The following is a 25,495-nucleotide window of genomic DNA, read 5'->3' on the forward strand; positions in this document are numbered from 1 at the left end:
TGGTAGTTTTGGAATAAACGAATTAATGATTACGTATACAACTCAATAAAACAATAATTGTATATCTATTATATTTTGCGAATGTAAAATTATTTTATAAAAAAAGCCAAACACAACGCGGCAATATTATAATAAATTGTATTAATAATAAAAGTAAAGCGCCACCTTTCTTTCAGGTAGCAACAGACTTTGTGTTTCTATTTTAGATGTTTTAACTACCTTTCCTTATAATATAAAAATTATGCATTTTGTTATATATTTAAAAGTTAAAAATCAAGTTATAAGCGGTCTTTGTTTTAAAAGAAAACACGAAAATCCAGGAAACAAACTTCTTTATTCAATATATAACACATATTAACGCGGACACAACGCTTTATATAATTTATGTCCAGCTTACATGCACATAACGGATATATTTTATAAAAACCCTACATCTTGTGTAGTTGTAACAATCCAACCAGTGTCTTTATTATATATTTATATAATCATACAGAAATACAATTAATACCCAATGGGCACCTATATAGACAAATTCTACTTGCATATAAAATTAGTAAAAATATACTTAACGTATATATAACAAAAATATAAAAAGCAGAGAATCGATATCGTATAAGTAAAATAACTTAACCGTGCGAAGCATAAACTAGCAACTATTTATTTTCTATATATGGGAAGCATATGTTTAGTAGTTACTACTGCTATATTTTTGTTATACCTTAAATCTAACGTTAAAATATATTGGTGCCATAAACACGTTACAAAGACAAAGCCACGTCATGGCTTAAATAGCAACACTTCATAGATACAACTTCAATAGATAACCTTAAATATGTACTTAAAATTAATTTCTATAAATATTTATTTTTATTGTAAACAGCATATTCATTTAATTTAACATTCGATAACGATAAACGCTGACAGTACTAATAACCCCTAATCGTCTGAGGCCTTACCTATAAATGTTGTTAGGGGGTGACAAGTAGCATAAAAGTGCCTTCATCTTTCAAATGTCAAATCAATGCTAACAGGATAAATCACTGTTTAACTAAACACCCGCTTAACAACGTTTACAGGTAAGGCTGTAATTCATTTCTGGTATATAATGCATAATTAATTGTCTTTCTTTTCCACTAAAGTGACCACTAACAACGTGTGCATGTTGGTATCAGATAAGAATGATACCACATATCTATGAAATACTTACACCATTTTCACAGAACAACTATGCACAGATTGAAATAAAACAAAAACCGTTTTGTGCATAGACAAATCGCTTGTCTATTAAAATTTAAAAACGGCCAAATTATAAGTCATACTAATAATGATTTATTTCGATGTTCATTTATTAATCTATTAATAATTTAGGTAAATTATTTGATTTTAATATTATTGAAGTTTTAAAAGTTGCAAATTAAACTGATGTGAATGTGTCAATGGTTTCGAAATATAAAAAGGGCATAACAGTAAACAGGCGGAACACATAATTATATGTGTAGTTTAACATGTGTACATATCTTAATATATTTTATAAAATGAAACAGTAAAAATAAATTAAATATTATCATAATACTAATAAACTTTACTAAAACTAAAATATATATATATATCTGTTCACAAAGAAGATATGCAATTCGAGGATACATTTTTATTACAATAAATAGTGCATAGAAGAATATTAAATCGTAAGCATACCAGTGTTTATATATTTTAGATAACCTAATATTTAGAAGTATTAAAGTACTTAAATTATATGAAACTGGTGGTTATAGATTTTATTATTATATAGTTTGATATATATTATAAGCATTAGTTAATGATTTTATAAATATTAGACAGATAGATAGATTCAAGATTATCTCGTCAAAAATACTTATTTTGTAATTCACAAAGTGCATAAAAAGAGTTAATTGTAACTATTTACTTAGATAATGTGTTGAAAGGTTATAGAATATTATATATTATAGAAAAGACCTCGACCTGCCAAGACAGCAGTCAGCAGCGGTATGTTGAGTAAAACTGTATTATGGAGTTTTTAAATCGTAAGAGTCTTTAGTGCAATAGTTGGATAGGTAGTGTAGTAATATAGCAGTAAATAAGAAAGGTGACCTTTAACGCGATAGGCATGTTTTAAATTATAATTTATTCAATAATATATAAAGAAATATTAGTTTCACACGTTACATACCGTAATAAATTAAATTTGCCTTGAAATTACAGGACATACATTTTTGAAAGTTCACATTCATTAGCAATCACCTTTCATTAATTTGTAACTATTCAAATAATTAATGGAATGTGAGTATTGGTGGCGATTTATCAATTGTTTTAATAACACAAATATCAAATTGATATGTCGAAACCGGAAGAGAATTATTATATTTAATTATTAAGACTGTACTCGAAGTTTTATTAGTTTGAAATTTAGAATCAAGTTTAAATACATTTTGAATACATACATAAATATATAATTTAAATTTTACGAATTTAACCACTTTCAAAAAATATTTTCTTGCAAAACCAGCGGGTAAACGCGTTGCTTTAATTAATAAAAAATATATACTTGGCAGTGTTATACAAATAAAATATGTCAAAATACAGGTCTACGCTCAACAAAATTATATTTAATAGCTTCGATAAGAAAATTTTGTCATGCAGTCTTAAAAATTAATAATCGTTGACATTAATCGTAAGTTTCCGATTCTTGCTGCACTAGTTTAAATCGACGGGGGCTCTTGACGCAAATAGATCCATGGCCGTCCAATGACAAACGTCCTTTCATTTGCAAATACCTTTAAATAATAAATAAAAAATATTTATATAATTTTACCTTCCGTCACCAGTAATACTTACTAGAATCATATACAGCACTAACCGTGCCGTTCGGTTTGACCCGCGTTATATTTTTTTACAATAAAAAATCCTCAAACCTAACGATAATAATGGAAGTAAAACAGCTTTCATCATCAGCATGTGTAAGTCCACTACTGGGCATAGGCCTCTCCCATGACAATGAGCTGGATCTTAAAATTCCTGCTCGCGGCTTTACGAATATCGTCCCGCCAGCTACAGGGCACCCCACACTACATTTGCCGACACAATCTCCACTCAAGAACAAAGAACTACTTTGTAAGTAACTAACTTAAAATATTTGATGTGGTTCATGTTCGAAGCAGTTTTTGTAATTTCCCTAGACAATGTTGACCCAAGCGGTGACAAGCAGATAGACAAAAAATATTAAAATTTCGGCTCTGTATCGATATTACTAATTACTTATTAGAATAACATATAACAAAAATATCCAATGTACAGACGCGGCTAATATAGTTTTATTATTTGTACTCATAGATTAATTTACCTTTTAATGTAACGACAAACGAGTTTTGTCGGACGTTGCTGCCATTCATCCAACACCTCCTTAGGCGCCAACACCTGTTACAATTATATTTTAATTATACGTTTAGGAGACTCGTTGTATTATCCATAAAGCTTTGTGGTATTTTATGTTTGTGGGTCGTGTTTTGTGGTGTGAATGGTTGTGAATACAGATGATCACTAATAGTGAAGTAACAGCTTGTATATGTCAGTTGAGATCTTAACGTTTGATGCTGCGGGTTGATGATACCACATGTGACAGATTTTCTTCCGATACATCCAGATTTTATCACGATGTTTCCATTCATCGTCGAAAACGATATCAATTATAGACACAAGTTAGGTAAGTAAGAGCAATGATTGCCATTAAATGAGGTAGAACTCATTTCAAAGCTTCAAGCAAAATCACGTGACATGCACCAAACTAAACGGCACTTGCCAAATATTCTGGTCGTGAGTTGGCTGGCGGTCTAGCACAAGGCATGACAGAGGACTTTGTGTATGATAGATCGGTTTAAAGCTATTGCTTAATATTAATTTACAGAAAGAATATTTTCGCATGTACTAGTGTTTTTCTGGAGGCATATCACTTTATTTTTCTTATTATAATCTATTTACAACAAATATATTAAGATGAGTTGCGTAAAAGCATGTTTTTACTAGTACATAGAATGTTAGGCCGAGATAAACTAGTGGATACGTGTATCTTTACGATGATTGTGAGATCGAAGGTAAGAATCGTGAGGAAATCTGCTTTAAGCAGCGTGATGGAATAAGCTCCAACATTTCTCAAAAGAGAAGGTCTTAGTATTGCAGTGGAACTATAACAGGCTGTTACTTTTGGTACAGAGAAGGGTAAAAAAAAAATAAGTTCATTTTTGACACAAGTTTAAGTAAATTGATAAAGTATTTGTATTAAACAAATCTAATCTCCTGGTCTTTGTAAATATCAACCAGTAAATAAAACATTATTTATTAAAACAATACAATTATAAACACAAAATTTTATTTGAATACCTGATCCCCCTTAAGCCTGTCAAGCAGCGTGACGCAAATAACCGCCGCCTTGATGCCGGCGTGGTGCGTCAGCGCAGCAAATGCGAGAGATTCCATCTCGATGTTGACGACGCCCGCCTTGTGGATGCTCTCCAGATACTCCATCTTGTCTGTCTCGGTGAAGTCACAGAACGCTCCATCCAGTCGTCCTTGGCCTTATATAATTAAATGTTTTTAGTATATGTAGGAAATATAAGGATATATATGATATGCTTCAGATTAACTTGTATGAAATACTTTTTATCAAAAACATAATTTATTTACTTTATTTGATTACATAAAAAAAATGATGGCATAAAATAGCCGAAATTTATCTATGCGATTAATCTAAATACAAAAAACATTCAATTATTTATATAATATGGCAATAATACCTTCATAAAAATCGTAAGTGCACATGGTCTTGCCCGTGATAGTATCATACGGATCCTCAGGGTCCGACAATGCCTTCAGCTCACGCACCAATCTTTTATCCAACTTCGCGGGTCGCTGAATGTTCTTTCCAAGCACCGTCTGATAAATAAAGTAACGTTATAATTAAAATTATATTATAAATAATAAAGATTTTGGTACATGAGATTTTACTTTATATTTATATTATATTGGAAAATAGTAATAGAAAAACGCAGAAGTCAAAATTTACTATCTTATCTTACAAACCGTCCTAATTTCGTACGGGTGAAGAAAGAATGGAATTGTTTATATTTTTTTAATAAAAAATCTCGAGAGCCCTATCCCAGCGCCACCGAGTCCAATCTAAGCCATCCAATGACTCAATCAAACGCACACAAAAAAAAATTGAAAATAGGTCCAGGCGTTAAGGCGTGGTTCTCTAAAATTGCTAAACTGCAACGAACAAAAGTGTTCGTTTTAGTAGTGTCAACATTTCTTTAACTTTTGTCAGTATTTTTTTAATAATTTGGTACTTTTAACAAATTTAGCTTTTTGTTCCTCCTTTACAGCAGTGCTAAATCCAGCTTTGGATAATAAATGACCAACTTTTCCGTTTTTATCCCAATTTTGTGGATATGTTAGATCGTTTCTTTTTGCATAAATACTTTAAAATCTTTAACTAGCAAGATTTCATTACACAGAGACAGACAAAAAAGACAGGAAAAACTCAATAAAAGCTTGTAAAATAGTGCCGGGCCAAATAAACACCTGGTGGGCAAACTGAACACGGTGTCGACTTTGCCCGTATTCACTTTGCCCAGCGGGTACTTGTTGAATTAAACCCAACCTAAAATCAAATATAGAAACAAAATCTCAATAAAATTATTAGCAATATTTCAGCAAGAAAGCATGCATTTTGAAGATATAATCAAGCCAATACAATGGTACTATATAAACATGAGTAGTTACAGAATAACGTATCTTGAAAAGTCGTAAGCAATGTTCACTTTTTTTTCGCAAAGGTCTCATGACTAGGGCTAGTAGCACTATTTGTTTACAACTGAAGGGTGCGGGGAGCACCTCGTGACGCGACGGGAGCCCACTTGGGCGCGTTATTTTGAAATAATGGAGGGTATCCGCTTTGCCTGGCCTATTCACTATGCCCGGCCTTCCCTACCTGTTTTATTTGACATTATAATATAACAAACAAATGCTATATAAGAGCCGAGGTGACTAATTGCGAAAAGTAAAACATAAAGGTTAAGTTATCGCGTGTTTCGTGCAAAACACCAACCCGCATAGGAGCTGCGTGTAATAAGCTAATTAGCTTAAAACTTTTCCTAAAGACGAAGCCTTTGTTCAGAAATGCGTAATTTGCGGGCTGTTACGTAACTTACTTTTTATAGTATTCTAATATAGATAATACGTATCAAATGCGGACGCTTTAACTTTATTAGTAAGATCTTCCTTTTTTTAAGTTGGGTTTTCATCACATACGAGTAAATAAAGCTGAATTTGTCTCTTTTACATCTATTTTAGTAATTTCATTCGTCGTTTGGGGAAAAAATTTAAAAGTTTTCAAATTATTTCATATTCCACATGGCTTTTGCCTGCGCTGGAACGAGCTAACGAGGTCGAGTTGTTAAATAAAAGCCCACTGGCTTTAGTTATATGCAGCCATTAGGAACGGTACATTATCCAATTAACCTAATTATGCATTTTTATATTCTCTTTGATATATTGTCAGATATAGAATTAAAATAAATCGTATACTAGTTTTCGCTTGCGGCTTCGCCTTTTGAGTGTTCAAATGGTGTCTTTTTCTATACTTACCCCTGGCAACAAGGTATACAAAAAATCATGATGATGATGATGATGTGTGGGAAGTTAAGACGTAACGACTACGTCGTTGTCGATTTGTTTCATCGCTACACTTTTACATAACAAAAAAAAGTTTGTTTAATAAACAAACAGACTCACTTTCACATTTATAATATTAGTATGTATTGCAAAGTATAAAGAATTATAACAACAGAAGTGAATCTTGGCCTCTACTCTGAATCCTTGAGGATTAGAAAAGCAGGAATATTAAAATAAAAATGAGCAGGAGATATTATAGTGTACAATTGTTTGTGCGCACATAATCCGATGCGACGGCAATTCAACACGTTCGAAGGGAGATCAGGAGTACAAGCCCAACAGTACTACGTGCTTTTTTCATTTGTATCATTTATAAATATAAGGGCTGATGTACAAAGCTCGACCACACGTAAAAAATATTAAAACTTTTTTTTATTACCATAAATAGGATAGGAAGGCGGAAATATATATAGGCGAGCATATGGGCTACCTGATGGTAAGTGGTCACCAACGCCCATAGACATTGGCATTGTAAGAAATGTTAACCATCGCTTACATCACCAATGCGCCACCAACCTTAGGGACTAAGATGTTATGTCCCTTGTGCCTGTAATTACACTGACTCACTCACCCATTAAACCGGAACCCATTAACCCGAATATCTGATGAGTGGGTGGTACCTACCCAGGCGAGCTTGCACAAAGCTCTACCACCAGTACTTTATGCGTGGTTTCTGTCATAGTAAAAAGGAGCCCCCCATCTTCATCCTTGTAATGCGATCCAAATAAAAAAGGAACGTCAATAACCACCAACTGTCAACTAGCCAATGAGAAGTAAGGTTAACAAAAAACGGTTTTGATTTATTAATGTTTCCAACGAGTTAATTTAATTCTCTTTCTGATTAATATGATTAATTGACTGAAGAAACGATGAACTTTGACAAACTATGTTTTATTACATGTATATTTTTCTGAAGAGTTTATGATATTGTAAAAATAAAATGTGCTAAGCGCTACAATCAATACAATCAGCGCCTCAACAATCCAGACAGTGCCGTAAACTAAGCCACCAAAAGTATTCTGAGGAGACGGTTGACCCCACGGCCAAGCAAGCGGCAACAATCTGCTTGCAATTTACTAAAACTAACTAAATCGAACCCAAATAGATGTTGACTGATAATTAAAAAAATTGAATGTTTAATCTAAGATCTAATACTACCACGTACCAATTCAAGAACATTTTTAAGCGCGCCGTCAACAGCTTCTTCGGAGATAACAACTGTGCCACCTTCATAGCCGATGCCCCCACACGTGCCGATCCTGAAGAAGACCGGGTCTCGAACCTTCGCGTGGTACATAAGTTTTATCACCTCGTGAAGTAAGATGCCCACAGACGGAATGCCCATACCGTGCTGTAAAAATATTTTTTTAAACTATTATACAAAAACACGAAAATACAAGAATATTATAGAACACAGAAATACATTAAATCAAAACAATAAAATTAAACAAAATTGAAATATATTTAAGTAGGTCTTTTTTTTTGCGGAATTTTATTATAGAAACTCATACCTTTTAATGTCTTTATTGCCTTTGCGGAGTCATAAATGGTATAATAAGTTTATATTTACTTCTCGTGTTTAAAAGCAGTGACGATTCTATTAAAATAATCAATATTATTGTAACTATATTCTGACGCAACTGTAATTATTATTGTGTTAATTTTTTTTGTCTATCAAAACTATAATAAAAAGACCAGCCAACTCTTTTTTGTAAAATAAATCATATATCTTCATGATCTTGAACAAATCCAATTCAATTAAGACTTTTTAACTAAGTACAATTATGTCTTACTCAATTTGTTTCAATATATTTCAATAAAAACTGGTTCAACTCAGTTAACATCGGACTGATCAAAATTCATTATTTCATCTCAATTGAAACGCATCACTATTATAATGCATACCTACTTATAATGTTCATCATACTCTATGCATTAACTCATTTACAAATGGAATATTGGATTACATATACTGCACAACCCGTCTGAGTACGTACCACCCACTCATTACTTATTCAACCACCGTTTGAAGGGTGAATGGGCAAAGTGTAATTACAAGTACGTGAGAGATAACACATTATTTCCTATGTATATTTGTTGGTGCATAAGTTAGGAATGGTTATCGGTTTCCATCACTGCTGTTAGATGGCCGATTTCTCCGTCGGTCTATTAATTTTAAATTATAAAATCTACTGCTATCTGCTAATCTCAACCCAAGCCAAAAAATATTATTAACATTCATAGTATTGTTTTATTATATTTAATACTTACACTGATGCACAGCACGGGTCCGACTTTATACATAGAGTATCGGTAAGAAAATTGGCTTATGTCTTGTAGCGTGGTACCGCATGGTAATTTGTGTCCAATTTCCGCCATGATTGTATATGCGAACTGCTCCATACGTTTTGGCGTGCCGCCCATACAAACAAACTAAAACAATATTACACTTCTATATACATTTAGAATTTCCTTGCATTATTTATCACATATTTAATGTAAGAAAGAACGAAAAGTTTATTGATATCAATAAGTCATGTTGCAGACAAATTGCATAAAACATTTAATTTATTTACAATACAATACAAATATTTGGATGAGCTGCTGATCTCCTAGGTAGATTGCCGTCCAACCTATAAGTCTCAATATGAATTTTGTCTGTGCTACGTGTTGTCTAAATAAATATATGATAATGAAAAGTACATTATATTCTACAAACCATGATTATGATTTTATACAAATCTGTTACTTCCAAAAAAGGTGTCAATAATTTAAAAAAAAAGGTCTAATAATGATGAATGTGTGTGCCGGTTGTGTGTTCGATTGGTGTTTACGTATGCTTGTATGCCTTAAAGGAAGCATCAATAATATTTTAGTCGAAAGGTATTTTAGTAGTCAATTTAAAGAATATGTTTTTAACGACATACTCTGAACGTCTTTGAAACTGGAATAAACAGGATCGTGGAAAACAAAAAAAAAATTATAATGTATTATATATGACTTGATCTGAAAACGTTTTATTATTTCTACTAATCAAAACTCTTTTGATATATATATAATTATATTTATTGCATCACTGTGATGATTGAAATATAAATCATTGCACGAGATAAGTATGAGCGGTATGGTTTATGCATTATCTTACCTTGACATCCCCGAACATTTCGACCAGGTCATGGGAACCGCTGCCCAGAGCCAGGTGATAGAGAATGTCTTGGTCCATAAGTTCAATATTCGGGTTACGAAGACGCACTGTGCCATCGGGATACCTACGAAATTTAAATTAAATATGTTATAAGTAAATTCCAATTACCGCACCCAAAAAAACGTTAGACGTAACAAAATCATGTAGGTAACTAATGTTAACTGTGATCAATACATTTTAACTTTGATATAAAAAACTATGTATAATCTAAATTTGAATACCTAAGCTAAATTCTAATATCAATATTATTTATTATATAGTATCTTACATATTTACCAAAAAAAATATTAATTTAAAATCATTGTTAAACCAGATTCAATTATGATTAAATAATTATAATACAAAGCAAATGTCAACACAATATATATTAATGATGTTGTCAAATTAATTCATCATGTTTTCAGTACACAGTATTCACAATACGCACATTCAATGTTACATAAGACTAATATTATAAATGACAATGGAAGTCTGTCTCTGTTTGTTTCTCCTTTCCCGTATTAAGGCATAGACATACAAAGAAAAAGCCAAGATGGCCCTGTGGTAAGAACGCGTGAATCTTAAGCGATGATCGTGGGTTCAAACCCGGGCAAGCACCACTGAATTTTCATGTGCTTAATTTGTGATTATAATTCATCTCGTGCTTTACGGTGAAGGAAAACATCGTGAGGAAACCTGCATGTGTCTAATTTCACTGAAGTTCTGCCACATGTGAATTCTACCAACCCGCATTGGAGCAGCGTGGTGGAATAAGCTCCAAACCTTCTCCTCAAAAAGAGGAGAGGAGGCCTTTAGCCCAGAAGTGGGACATTCACAGGCTGTTACGGTTACGGTATACAAAGTAAAGGATCTATAGGACGTGGGCAATAAACTTAAAAAGCAAAACCTTACCTAAATCCATAATTTGGCTTAGAGCCGCGATACACGAAATATAAATATAAAGAATAATTACTTATTTAATATTATATGATAAGATACATAACAGACACTGAATGATTCAAAAACTAAAGTTCCAACTTAAAATATATTCAATTATAGATTTAAAAAACATTAGGCTTAATATAGGTACCTATGTGACGTATATGTACATGACGACCTTTATGGCGTGGTTGGAAGATACTTGCCTTTCACGCCGAAGGTTGTGGTTTCGATTCCCACCCAGGACAGACATTTGTGTGCATGAACATGTCTGTTTGTAATTATCTATATAAGTATGTATTTTCAAAAGAAAAGTAGTATATGTAGTATATGAGTTGTCCATAGCACAAGCTCTGCTTAATTTGGGATCAGATGGGCGTGTGTGAATAATGTCCCAGGATTATTATGTTGCGCTAAAATTTAACAATCGTTTTATTTACTTATCGTCTTACGTGATAAAATACCACGCGATATCCCTAACATATATTTTACCCTAAACATTACCGTCCATTGTGTTTACGTGTTTAATGTTTGCGTTTCGTATTTTGTCATTTAAATCCCAATGACTAAGCTTATTTTCATCATGAAAATATTAAATAAACGAAACCAATACCAAATAATATGAAATACAGAACTAAATCATACAGCTATATATATACTAGTTATATATATACAAATTTTATAAACTTGTTATATACCGTTGTATACCGTTGTTATATGTAATTAAAAGTACAATTAATTTATTTTACCGTTATTGGTCATCTATGCATTTAAATATTGTTGCTTTTGTTGGTATTTTAACAAAAAATAAATTAACTTTTAAGCAATAAGCAAATTTTAACTTTTAAGCACAAATAATCATATTATTTGTGCTTAAAAGTTAAATTAATTAAAAATGAAAAAGCTGGGTGCATCGAGATTTTTATTTTCTGGTGTCAATAAAGCACTACCACTTCGCTTCGCTTTCTAGGTGTGCAATAGAAAACTTCAATTATCTCTAGCTGCTTAAACTTATAATAGCAGGCTAAAGCGAAGACTCGCCGTAGTACTTAGTATAGTTTCTGTTTAATTTCAACAAAATATTTGGTTACAAATAAATAAATTCATTTTGAGAAAATGATATAAAACCATATTATGTTTTTAAACAACCTAACAGAGTTATCGTCTACTTCAACAAATTCTGTTCCATTTCCCTGAAATTCGTCGTCGTTATCAAAAATCTTCCTGTACGGTCTGTGATAACCATTCTGATGGTCCGATGAATGCCCTTCATTCTTCTGTACACCGCTATTGTGATTAGAGCGTCCATTCAAGGTATGGCTCTGAGGCATTGTGGACACCGGTTTGACTGGCTGGCAATAATGAAATAAAAAGTAAAAATAATTCCTTTATAGCCACAAAGTTAGGTAACAAGTTAAATAGCAATATTGAAGTAAACTTATGATGAAAAAGCTCTACTTCGTGTTACACAAAGCACGAATTAAATCAGTAGGTACTAAAAAGTAATAACCAATAATGACTTATACAGTCTTTGATATTTTATTATTAGTTAAAACACCCAATTATGATAAAAACGAATAATACGCAATTATCATTTTATATTACTATGTATTATATAGAATAAGAAAAATCTGCATAAGCGTTTTAATTGTAAATAAAAAGTTTATATTTTGTTTGGAATATTAATGACGTAAGTAACAAAATGACTTTATCGCTTAAAAAATTGCGATGAATTACTGTTTACAAAACATGCGATAAAATTATATTATGTAACAAAAATATATACATACTGCTGATGTTAGCAAACATTCTATCAAGGTCATTGCGTGAATACTTCATCAATACACAAGCAGAAATGAAAGGGCAGTACATAGTAGGGAGACGTTTGCAAACAAAGATTTAATTCTGGTTTAAAATATAATAAAAAAATATCATAAATATTAAGATATGTCGAAACGTATATTAAAAAAATATTTGTAAATATTACTATTTGTTTATTTTATTATCTATATAATATATCTTATTTAAAAAATCCGTCATTCTCGAAAAATACTCAGAATATTATTCAACTGCTTAGTGTAATTTGAAAATATATTGCGTTAATTTTAACTACGTTTAATTTTTATTAAAACTGACTAAAATTAAAATACAAATAGCTTATACTATTTATTAAATTAATAAATCGTATAAAAACTTACCTTATTTCAAACAATTTATTTTCACTATCGTTAAAATAACTGTAAAGAACGTAACGCTAGTTCAGCTCACCAAAGGCAAATAAAATACGGTCAGCTTAAGCTCGCGACTGAGTGGACAAACAGATGTATCGCTACTAAATGAAACAGTATTTATGTATTATTAGTATCATAAGCCGTTTTAATTAAACTTCGTATGTAACATACGTATATTTTGCATTTACGAACGATCAATATCATTCCGTTTTTACATTTTACTGAGATTTGAACTTTCTTCATAAAAAAAAAATTATTTTTTTTTTTGAAATTACGAATATTATGTAATAATAATTTATATTTTATTAATGTTAGTAAAGGAAAACAAAGAAATATTCGGTCACTAAAATAAAATCTCAGAGATTAACATTAGGTTCTCGAAGGTTCTGCTAGATCAGTAATTCCCAAAGTGGGTTGTATAAATCCCCAGGATGCAGAGGGTGCAACGGGTAAAACGAGACATCAATCAGACCATCGCAAAAAAAAAGTATTCCTCGTATTATTTATATAATATACGCGTAGTTACAAAACTTTGTTTTAAGTGTCTGAACTAAACATTAATTGTAAAACAATATATTTTATTTTAAAATTTATCTATGAAATTAACCCCAAAAGTGTCAGCTTAAAGAGAAAAATAAATTGATATATTCATAAAAAAATAAGCACGTTATGTACGGAATACAAAGTTTGAGAACATAAGACTGCATCATGTCAATGTAATGACATTTTTTCCTTTATGTAGGCAGGTAGCGACAGTGTAAAGCAATGTTTTATTACCCTTTTATGCTGTTCGTTCAATCAATCACTTTTTATCACAAAGATCTTAACCACATAACTAAAAACATAGCCTATGATAACGAATGATTTGTTTTATAAGCCATTATTAACAAAAAAATATGTTTGAAACTGAAATAGATCATAACAAATTTTAAACCCAAACGAAACAAGAGCTATAATCGTAATATATTTCATCGAAGAAGCAATTAGCAATGGCACGCAATTTTTAATTCCTAATTTATATAATTTGTTCGTTGTAATTTGAATAATAATGAATTAAAATCTTTATATAATAAATAATCAATGTAAGCTAGGAAAACACACTATCAAACTACAGTAATAAAACAAAGATTCTTTGTTCTTATCTAAATATAATTATCAAGACCAGGAAAGACCGGAAAAAAAATTTATTTACAAAAAAATTCTAGTTCCGGATCCGGTCCCGGTTTCCGCTCCGGAAAAAAAAGTATTTAAAAAAGAATGCTCCTACTGTCTTAGGTTTCTTGAACAAAACAATACTTAAGCACATACAAAATCGTTAGAATGATCTTCGGTTATGAATTAAACCACACATATAGATAAAAAAGAATATAATAAACGCTTTCGAATAAATATTAAATTAATTTGTGGAGATTATTCAGCAAGTCCAAACAAACGAATCTGAAATCGGTGAATTTACGATAACCCGAGCTGAAATGCTATGATCACCTTTCGGCTTTATCATCTGACTAACAGAATTTCACTATGTAGCCGCTATCTTATTTTTTTGGATACATTTAAACCAATATCATAATACAAGGTCGAAACTCATCAGCTACATCCGAACACGAGATGAATTATCATCACAAAATAAATTCGTAAATACTCAGTGATGCTTACTTCGAATCAAACCCGTCTCTGTTAATATCTGACTTTATCGACTAACCAACTCATCTCTTTACATACAGCTGTTACATTCAGTCAGATTCCGGGTAATCCGGATCTACTACATTGAGTAACGTAGTAGAATTATTTCACTGTCAATTATTAACTCCAAGATGTAATACCAACATTGATAACCAATAAAAATATATCGTATAGCGACCAGTTAACCGAAGAACCCTAATTCGTCTACGTTTACTGGAACGGACATCCTGCCACAGCCTGCGCCTGTAATAGATGGGCTCCTTGACTAAAGCGTTGTCATATCTGCCTCCGTGTAAAGTATCAGTAGAATGTACATTGTTTATGACGAAGGGAAAATCATTGGTACTTGCAACGTTTACAACGTAAATTTTTCGGAAAACATGGTATTGTTCAAAAATATCAATTCCATAAATCAACAGACGCGAAGGTTGCACGTTTATCTTTTCTTTTTTTAAAAAAAAACGATTTTGTAATCTCGTGTACAAAGACATTTTTCGTTATACGTAACAATATTAGGTACTATGTTTAGACCTCCTTTATTGAAGTGTCATTTAATACAATACATTTAGATCTAAAATTAATATGCTCTATGCATATCTAAATATTTCATTATTTTTTAATAATTGATTATTGACTTTTTTAACAAAGTGCAAAGATTGTCCTACATTTTGATATCTAAAATCAAACTAGGTTAGGAGAGGTCGAATAAAGTTCACCCAGATTTCACTCTCTAGTGCCTTAGCTGTTTATGTTTACAGAACGAACACCTTTGTCCGAGATTTCCTTTTTAATAATCAAATTATTTTTGACTTGGTATTGATATACCTACAACCGCAACAGTATTCAAGATCATGGTGAAAATATTTTACATAACCGTATCAGCTTAGTTCTTGGTGCATTATGTTTATTGATTTTCTCTTAGTAATAGAAAATAGACAAATTACGGTGTTTGAGTATGAAGATCAATGAAACGAATCCGTACAAGAAGATTTGAGAAAGTTAATATGAGAGATTACTCACTCGTCGCGAAGTTCATCATTATCGAAGGACATCGTTATTGGCACACACTAGCACTACTATAAATAGATATAATTGGATTCTCTGTAACTAAGTTGCGTAGGCGGATCGATGTGCAGCTATCAGAGCAAATGCTGCGCGACTGTTTAGAGGGCTCGTTTTCCGCCCAGACCCACTAGGGCGCGGATGCGTGGAAGCTTGCGCAGTTATGCTTACGGTTTTTAAAACGACGATTCGATACTTCCACGATGTAACATTAAATAAAACATTTGTCACTTTATACAATTTATGTATTTTAATAGTTCATTACGTGATGATAATCAATAAGTACAACTAAAACGTAATCAGCAAACCTCGGTCGTATCGTTACGATTCTAACAGATAAATTGACAATCGTTATCTTACTTATTTTATCATATATAACGCTTAAATATTTTACACGCCTATATAACGTAATGGTATCAACTATCTCCATTACAGTTAGATACGTGATTTCTTTACAAGAATATTAATATTATTATTATTTTGACTAGTATTAATGAAAAGTGAAGAAAAAGAAAAAATATTTTTCTATATGTACTGTTTCGGAAAAATTCAAATACTATGGTAAATATACGTTTACGTAAAACTCGTTTACTACGTTTACGTTTAAGAAGTGTTTTTGAGGACTATACTTTTATGATGCGACTAGTCTTGAGACTTTATTATACTTCCTATATTTCTATTTGAATTATATTTTTTCAATCTATCTCACTCTTGACTATATGTAGATAATACTTTTATCATAATCAACAATTGACTACATAAAGACAATCATTAAAGGTTTTTTTTTTCAAGACTTTAAATGATAGTCAATCAACTAACTGTAAGCTGTAAATATTCTAGAAGCTGCACCAGTTCGGTCCGGATCTCGATTACTGATTGATATTCAATTACCATCGGTGTTAAACTTATTATAAGATATAAATTGTTGTTTACCTTAATACCTCCAACATAAATTGATAATCATCTAATATTTACTAATATTATAAATGCGAAAGTCGGTCTGTTAGACTTTCTCGGCGAAACTTGTGAACAGATTTTGATGAAATTTGGTTCGGAATAAGCTTTCGACCCAATAAAGTACATAGACTACCTTTTTTTAAATTTACCTCTCGCGGGGTAAAATTATGACAGTTTGTGTGGAAGTTATTAAATTTTAATGTCGAAAAAGATTAAATGTGACTTTTGAAAAAAGTAACGAAATACAAAAATCGGATAAATTCCATTCATAATAGTAGAAGTAATAGATGATGGAAATTTGTAGGGTTTAAAAATAATTGTTGCAACAATCCGGTGTTACCAAGAACTGTGAACACTAATGTTTAGGATTTTTGATATAACTAACAAATGGTGATTTCAGTGTTTTTTTTTTTAAATAAGATCCCAAAGGAAGTGAAATAGGAATGAGGGATACAAGGAACGTAACTCGATAAATTTTATATTATTAATTTCCTAACGATGAGTCAAAAAGCAATGCAATTTTTAGGTATTAATTAATAAGCCATTCCATAAAAATATATTTTATCGAAAAATACATTGACTTTGACAACCTACATTTATGGACGTCACTGACATTAAATACCTAATATTTATAATTGTATATACTGTGTGAAAAAAAGTAGATGTACCTGGGTAAAATTCTTAAAATAAATAAAAATACAATATCACGTAATGCTTAACACTCTTTATTCGAAGTAACTTTACATGTTAATGTAAGAGAATAACATTTTCATACATAAAGTATACAATATTTAAGATTCTAGCAAAACCGCAAAATATACGACAAAATAGACTTACACGCAATAGAAGCGACATGCATTTATAAAAACACAAAATACATTATATATAATATTTTTAATAATGGCTGTAACATTCTCGATTTTGGATTGAAATAAAAATAGTCTGTTATGAAAAAAAGCTCATAGATAAAAAAATGACTTGGTATAAATTATACTAAATTTAGCTTCTAAATTACATTTTATGATATGTTGAAAAAACATAATCCTAATAAACCAGCATGGCTACAAATAATAAAAGTGTAAAATGTATAAACGACACTTTTTAACTAATCAAAAATAACATTATAAAATAAAAAAAAGTATCACTGTATTTTTGGGTTGCCAACTACACTCTGTAATCTTACTAGTGCTTTTTTCAAAATGAGTATAAAAATATATTCAATTTCGAATCTTAACTGTATGAAAAGTTAGAAGATAATTTCGTTTTATTTTTTAAGCCTATTATAAAAATTAAAATGGAACGCCTGCGCTTTCAGAGCCAAAAACAAACTTATTCACAACAAAATTCACGTTATTTTTCTTCATAATTGGCAACCCTCCTCTTTATAAGATCCTAGTGTAAAACTGAGTATATAAACATTCAATCATTATATTATTGACTAGTTAATGAAAACAGTATTAAAAACTTAATTCGCGAAGAATAATTAATCCAAGGTCATTAATTTCTCACTTCCAGTACATATTACCTTACTTACATAAGAACACACCTTATTCATATACATATAGAGTTGCAAATACAACTGGCTTAAAGTTTATATCGGAAAAAATTATAATTGCATAAGAGTTTAAAGCGAGAGTAAACAATTAATGGACAAAGTATTTTTATTACGCTGAAGTCCATATTTATCTTTTATACTTTGTCATGTCAAAATGCCAGTAACTGAAATTGTATTCAGAGTCACATTAAATAATTTTATCTTAATGATCATTGGTCGGTGGCAGCTGATGAGGCAATAAACGACCAATGACGGTTCAGTATTTAATCGTAATTTGAGTACATACTAGACGATAATTGGTCGTTTGACATTGAGCATCATTTCAGAAACTGACATTTAATCTTGATTCTTCTAAGTAAAACATTTTAAAATATCGAGAAAGGTTTTTAAATTGATTTACGCAATATAAATGGCTAATTTATAGAAAAAAAGGTACAGACTAGTCAACTATAAAAATGAAGCCCCGTACATATTAAAAATTAGCACTGAGTGTGCGAAAAAATCTTGTACCTACTTTCTAGCGAAATATTTGGCCTTCACAAGTTACGAGGTAACTGAGCACGTGAAATAATAGACAAGGTCGTATCTTATGTTTTGAAATATAGATTAATGTCTTTTGTAGATTTAAATACTTACTTTAGATTCTTTATAGGATATTTACATCAAAATGTAATCACCCTACCAATTTGTATTAAAATTAAGATCATGCTATTATTTTAAATTTGACTATTTACTAATAGAAACTAACATAAAAAACTAAAATGTAACTAAGATCGAGAAATGATTCAATATAAATAGTTATTTCTCGGAAATATAGCGTGAGGTTCTTTGTAATTTGGATCAGGTTGATTGCGGTACCGTCGGGCGAGCCAAACTGCGAAAAGCTGAAATAACAAAAATACTGTTTTAGAAATAAGATCATATTAATTACCTAGAAAAATCATCAAAAACATTGAAAAGCTTTTTATATTAATTATATCAAAAATTATATCAGCAACGGATTATAATACAAAAAATAATTTTACTCGGTACTCATTATTAATAAACATAACGTACAGCCATAACATGTTTTAAAATTGTGTTTAAAATTGTAACACTGAAGCCTGGTAAAAGTACCCTGATGGACTTGTACGAAAAAAAACCTCATATTGTGGTTGAAGTGCCTAAACTTTTGCATCCAAATACCTAATCACTTATTTTGGGTTTTGACCTATTTTATTGCAATCGATTTGCATTAGAACTTAAAATATTCAATTTGCACACAGCGCCGACTCCAAAAGGCTAAATTGAATAAGGGCAACCGAATGACGCCAATTTGAATATTGCTCTGAATTATATTCATTACAGCTCCGGGGCTATAGGCTCGGATCCCTAAATCCGACCCTGTAAATATAATGAAACCGCAGGTTTTTTTACATACATAAATGCTGGAAAACGATTAACTATAATTTAAAACGAGCCATTCGTAGGAAAACTGGGTAAATGACATTGAGCCCCTTTGTGAGAAAAGGATAGGTCTTTAAAATCACAGTATTCAGAGTTCGACATAAATTAAATAATTAATAGATCTCGTAAAACTGAAAGTCTAATAAAATAAAAAAACATTTACTCTGTACTTACCTAAAAATAATTATATAAATAAGCTGTTACATTAGTGATAAATAAGAAAACCGTGTTAAAAAACGATTACTCATGCAACGTTACATATTGCGTTAGTATTCAAATTAAACTACGGGTGAATATAAGAGGCGTGATGAAATAAGCAACAACCATGATAAACCGTGCTAAAATAATTCGAGCGTGCAGTACAAGAGCGTGCACTTAAATTGCAGTAGAAAATAATATAAGGTAGATTCCGTAAATGTCTACCTTATAAAAATCACAAAATAAAATACTTTAAGATTTTTTAACCAACTACGTACTCTATTTTAATGGTTTTGAGTTTTTTTTTCATATATAATATAATATCTCAATATTTGTATGATAATAAAGACACAGTCGAGTGAATTTACTCGTCTGGTAACAAGAAAAGCGCAAAATGATACAAAAACTTTTATCGGACGTCTCGTCAACAAGCGATGCATAACAGACATGCTTTAATATATTATAACGCATGCTATTAACAGTCTATTAACATGCACTTAACCAAACCACCTTTAGTCATTTAATCCTTAGAGCATTCAGAGAAATGCACTGGGGTTAGCACGCGGGTCCTTTTGGTTACGATACCTTACTGTCAACCACACACCCAGAAACTGTAAAGTAACCGCCACTTTGTTAGACACAATACGGTGCACATATAATTGTTGATGTTAGTAAAATTAATAACACATTATTAATGTACATTACAAATTATATGGATTATTTCATTAGATAGGTTAGTTTATTATCACATTATTTTATGCATTACAAATGTACATCGTGAAATATAAACATTGGAATATAAATCTATTTAAGATCTCATATTTAGTATTTATACGGTCGCCATTTTGTTTGTATATACAGATAAACGATTGAATTATCACAAGTCATATTTCTAAAACACTCTTTGTGAGAACGATCATTCATTTCGGCGCACAAAATTGTATAGTAAATAACACTGAATAATACTCAACTATTGCAAATTGTTACTTAAGTTTTTATTTATAAAAAGCGTTATGTGTGAAACAATACGGGATGGGTAAATTTAAGCGAAATATGACGTAATTTAAATTTTTGGTAGGTTGATTTTCCAATCTGATTCCTAGAGCATAGCTCCCAGGCAGCTGACGAAATATTTTAATTAGAAACTCCTTTTTTATTCTTATTTCTTAAATATTAGAACAAATATTTAAAATTATTATAGAGTTAATAACTTTGAAAGTATTCGCCACTGCACTATAATATTGCCTGCACAAGTGTGTGCACTATAATATTTAAAAACACAGGTGCACTCTCTTCACATTATAGTAGGTACAAAAAAAAACTATTTTACATTATGGTAATTTAGAGATTCTGATTTGTCTGTTAACCCGGTCACACCAATAAAGTAACTATTGTTGAAATTTATCCAAAAAATTGTCCTGGCGATTGAAATCTTAGTAACAACATACAAGATACTTAGTTAAAAATATATACACTATTTTTTATTACAACAAGCTATTGTATATAATAATAGTTATTATATAATTATGAATGAATGACGTCAATAAGTATCGCAAATAAAAAACTCACACTAATGCTACTGATAACAAAGTGACAAATATGTCACTCTGTGATCTCTGCAACATTTCAAAGTATTTATTATCTTACACTTGTGTTGTTGATAAATGTTATATGTTCATATATATACCTCTGTAAAACTGAAGAAGAGTCCAATGCCACCGCAAAGTTTGAAAGCATAGTCTATTGTCTCCTTTAATTTTTCCATACATGGCTGACACTGACAATCAAGAGATATTTCCTTGTCCTTGCAGCAAATCCTCTGTGAACACATTATATACATAACTCGCTGTATATTTTATTTTTTCATAAATAATAATATAATAGTTAATAACAATATATTATATATTTCTTCACAGTTGGAATAATTAGGTATACACAACATTCTATTTGTTAAAGATAATTTTATATATTCATTTTATCTTAGTACTGTCTAATAAATAAAATGAAGTCATTAAATAATATATTTTTAATTCCTTACATCCACTAAGCTGCAAGATGGGTAGTCTACTGTGGTGTTCGGTGGCATTATCCTGTTTTGGAAGCTGCAACACTGGAACCTTTCCTGGACTTGTTCTTTAACATCTAAATTCACTTTGTTCCATCCCTAAGTAATAAGTTGTATAAATAATTAAGCAATCACAAATGCATTAAGTCAATATAAAATACAATACAGCAATCTGTATATAAAGTTAGACTATCATAAAAATCATTGAGCACTCATAAAACTAGTCCTTAATTTCATTTATCTATAATGCCATTAAAAATATCTATTAATATAATAAAATGTTTTATTATATAGTGTGCTATATTCACCTGTTGCGCTAACATTTCCTGTTGATCAGAATTGACAGCGAGGCAGGCACAAGCTACTGAGAACTGCACCAGAAACAGCAGGAAAAGAATGACCATATACTTAAAAACAACATTAAGGAGAAAACAGTACTATAATAGAAAAATTATATTAAATTATATAGTGTTTATAAGTAACATTTATTGTATATCTCCAGTCCTTCATTGTTATTTAATTTTTAATTTAATTTTGTTACCAAACATTTATTTTCAATAACATACAAATTATGTTTAAAAACTTTAAAAAAAATAGCTTTTGTTTCAATTATAAAAAAATAAAACACATTCAGAAAGGATACAAAGAAAAGCATAACTTGATGATGTTTCACTGCTCCAGCCAATCCCAAAAGAGATATTAAGATGAGGAACACTCCACATGCTAAAATACCACCCACTATGGGTAAATTGGTAACCAGAGATGATGCCTGCCCATACACTGCCACTGATATGAGTATAGAAGCAACCACCTGTTAGAATTTAAAATAATAAAAGACAAAACTTGATAATATTTATATAAAATGTAATAAACAAAAGATAACACTTACCACATAGAGAATATTAAGGGCGATCAAAGCGTTCTTGGAACAAGTAAACCCTCCACACATTTTGTAGCTAAGTTATACAATGCAACACAATGGCTGTGTCCCTTTGGTGTTATTTTTTAACAAGCAATCATTAATTTAAAGTGGATCAACTACAAATGATTACAATTAAGAATACTATAAAAACCACAGTAGGTTTATCTTGATACAACACAAATATTTTAATGAATATATAAAGTAAAGTTATTGAACATCAAGAACACTTTTACTTTTCTTTCATAACGTATAATAATAGTAGTTCAATGTTCACTGCTCAACATCAGTTAGATGTGACATTGACAACTGCCATTACACATGAAATTACCCATATGTCATACCATATGTGATTATATTAAAAAAAAATCTCGAAACGGTACGTTCAATCAATTTGTAAAGATATTTTTTTTATAAATAGATTTATTATCACAATCTGTAATATACGTACCCAAATTGATTATTTTATTATTAATCTAAAAAAATGTTATAAACTATATTGTATTAGATTTAAAATTTAAACTTCATACATATATATAAAAACAAACTTCTAAAACGAATGAAAAAATATAATTAGAGGAATTATATTTTGTTAACGGAGGATTAAATTTACAATAAAATGCATGAAATTTCGTTCAGTTGTAATAATTTAGTACCTAAGGTTAAGTTAGTGCATTTATAATGTAACTGAAACGGGCTACCAGCAAGTACCATAAGGCTACGGGTTTAACTAACGAGAGAATGGGCTAACCAGTTAGATTAGCCCGTATTAAAAACGATATACATCATGCATAATTTTTCGATTGTATATCTTAACTTGCTAGATTTTCTATTAACTTAAGGCCCTTATAATTATCCAGTAATATATTATCTCATTTAAAAGTTTATAGGGGATCAACCTTACGCCAATACACCAATCTTGGGAACTAAGATGTTATGTCCCTTGTGCTATACTTACACTAGTATTCATCCTTCAAACCAAAACACAGCAGTATTGCTATTTGGCCGTAGAATATGCGATAAGTGGGTGGGTGGTACCGACTCAGACGTGCTTGCACAAAGCCAAACTACATCACCACCACTTATTACCTACTTCTCTACTTAATCCAGTGGTCAGGACTTACCACTCTATATCTCGTGGGTCCTGCGCCTTGCTTTAATTTCACAAGCTTTGGTGAGTGTCAGCAGGGAGGACCTACTATTTTATAACATTGAGACTGGTCACTGTCTGGAAGAATAAGGTAAAGCGGGTTTAATAGAGGACCAAACCTGCTCAGTTGAGACGTAAAGGAAATACGTGCCTCGGACTTCTAAAAACATGCCTTCTGGCTGTGAAAATGAAATGTGGGGCCTTACACGTCCTTACAAATTGTCTAAATGGGAACAGTATAGCCAGGTTGGCAACGTACTGCGATCGAGATCACTCTTTATTTGGAACCCCCAATTAAGTAAAGATTTTTGCTTGTATTAGAGGGTATCACTCTTCTACCGTAACTTAAAAATAAATGAAATATTGTGTACAATAACTTAAAAACAAAATAAAAGCATGCAACTACATTACCTGTGTGTGTGTGCATTTGCATGCATGCATATGAGTTTGTGAACTTTGTTTTTTTTTCTATATTCGCCGGGAGGGCAAATGACTCTACTCCACCTGATAGTAAGTGGTAGTAGAGTCCAAACGCGACGACGGCCAGTAAAGACGGGAAAAACGTTCTGCACTAGCCGCCTTCGCCTTGCCGGCCCGCAAGATGCCTCTTCACGTCTCGTTTGAAGGGACCCGGGTTGTAAGAGGAGGAGAACACTGGTAGGTGAGCTGGTAAGAAATTCCATTTTTTGGAAGTACGACAAAGAAAGGAGTTGCCAAATTTCTTTGTTCGCGATGGAATTGATGTCACAGTTAGGCGGTGACATCGAGAACCAGCTCGCGTGGACTTAAGAAGGAAGGGGGAAGCAGGAATTATAGAGAATAATTCCTCAGAGAACTCGCCGTGATACAGTCGATAGAAAGCGCTCAGTGCTGCTATCTGACGACGCAATTGTAAAGGTTCAAGGGTGTTTGTGACCTTTACGTCGCCAATAATGCACACTACACGTCGCTGCAACTGGTCCAAGGCCTCCAGTAGGTACTTAGCGGAGCCATCCCAAAGGTGCGAGCAATATTTCACGCAAGACCGTACTTGTGTTTTGTACAGTAGGCACAGTTGTTGTGGCGTGAAAAAACGCCGCACCTTGTTCAGAACTCCGAGTTTCCGTGAAGCTGTTTTTATAACAGCCTCGATGTAATCCCTTGGACTAAGGTCGCAGCGAACGTCAATCCCCAGCATGGCAATTTTGCTTTGTATCACCAGCGGAGTACCACAGAGGGAGGGAAGAGGGGAAAATGCTGACTTTTTCGCTGTGAGAGCGCATACCTGTGTTTTCTTGGCATTACACTCAACAAGATTATCAGAGCCCCATTTGGCGATGAGCTCTAATATCCTATCGAGTTCAATGACAAGATCCTTCCGCC

At 31.5% G+C, this 25,495-nt stretch overlaps 2 protein-coding genes across 5 annotated transcripts; both read right to left on the reverse strand.

The window, feature by feature from the left end:
* Positions 1–315: 315 nt before the first annotated feature.
* Positions 316–16,089, reverse strand: LOC126771318 (uridine phosphorylase 1). 3 transcript variants are annotated; one of them, XM_050491157.1, is made up of 9 exons: positions 13,066–13,195; positions 12,017–12,219; positions 9,890–10,013; positions 9,016–9,177; positions 7,910–8,095; positions 4,806–4,944; positions 4,393–4,586; positions 3,359–3,432; positions 316–2,792 (listed from the first exon to the last, which is right to left on the reverse strand). In XM_050491157.1, the coding sequence occupies exons 2-9, from the start codon at positions 12,196–12,198 to the stop codon at positions 2,684–2,686; spliced, it is 1,170 nt and encodes a 389-aa protein (XP_050347114.1). In that variant the 5' UTR covers positions 12,199–12,219; positions 13,066–13,195; the 3' UTR covers positions 316–2,683. The 3 variants fall into 3 exon arrangements, with proteins under 3 accessions (XP_050347114.1, XP_050347115.1, XP_050347116.1); XM_050491158.1 differs by lacking the exons at positions 12,017–12,219; positions 13,066–13,195 and adding an exon at positions 15,802–16,089; XM_050491159.1 differs by lacking the exon at positions 12,017–12,219 and having other exon boundaries at positions 13,066–13,188.
* A 1,415-nt stretch (positions 16,090–17,504) lies between these two features.
* Positions 17,505–23,274, reverse strand: LOC126771358 (tetraspanin-13). 2 transcript variants are annotated; one of them, XM_050491214.1, is made up of 7 exons: positions 22,954–23,274; positions 22,708–22,875; positions 22,373–22,471; positions 22,038–22,163; positions 21,687–21,818; positions 20,510–20,610; positions 17,505–19,239 (listed from the first exon to the last, which is right to left on the reverse strand). In XM_050491214.1, exons 1-6 carry the CDS (start codon positions 23,011–23,013, stop codon positions 20,536–20,538), a joined length of 660 nt encoding a protein of 219 aa, XP_050347171.1. In that variant the 5' UTR covers positions 23,014–23,274; the 3' UTR covers positions 17,505–19,239; positions 20,510–20,535. The 2 variants fall into 2 exon arrangements, with proteins under 2 accessions (XP_050347171.1, XP_050347170.1); XM_050491213.1 differs by lacking the exon at positions 20,510–20,610.
* Positions 23,275–25,495: the final 2,221 nt, after the last annotated feature.

The sequence above is a fragment of the Nymphalis io genome, chromosome 10 (assembly GCF_905147045.1).
Source record: "Nymphalis io chromosome 10, ilAglIoxx1.1, whole genome shotgun sequence".
Classification (NCBI taxonomy): domain Eukaryota; kingdom Metazoa; phylum Arthropoda; class Insecta; order Lepidoptera; family Nymphalidae; genus Nymphalis; species Nymphalis io.

Coding starts and splice junctions, on each gene's coding strand:
- LOC126771358 (XM_050491213.1), bottom strand. CDS start 23,013: ATGTGTGGAGGGTTTACTTGTTCCAAGAACGCTTTGATCGCCCTTAAT. Junction 22,876..22,953: donor CCCTTAATATTCTCTATGTG/GTAAGTGTTATC, acceptor AAATTCTAACAG/GTGGTTGCTTCTATACTCAT. Junction 19,240..21,686: donor TCTTCTTCAGTTTTACAGAG/GTATATATATGA, acceptor TTGTTATTTCAG/CTTTTCGCAGTTTGGCTCGC.
- LOC126771318 (XM_050491157.1), bottom strand. CDS start 12,198: ATGCCTCAGAGCCATACCTTGAATGGACGCTCTAATCACAATAGCGGT. Junction 4,587..4,805: donor CACTTACGATTTTTATGAAG/GTATTATTGCCA, acceptor TAATTATATAAG/GCCAAGGACGACTGGATGGA. Junction 2,793..3,358: donor GTTTGTCGTTACATTAAAAG/GTAAATTAATCT, acceptor TATTATTTAAAG/GTATTTGCAAATGAAAGGAC.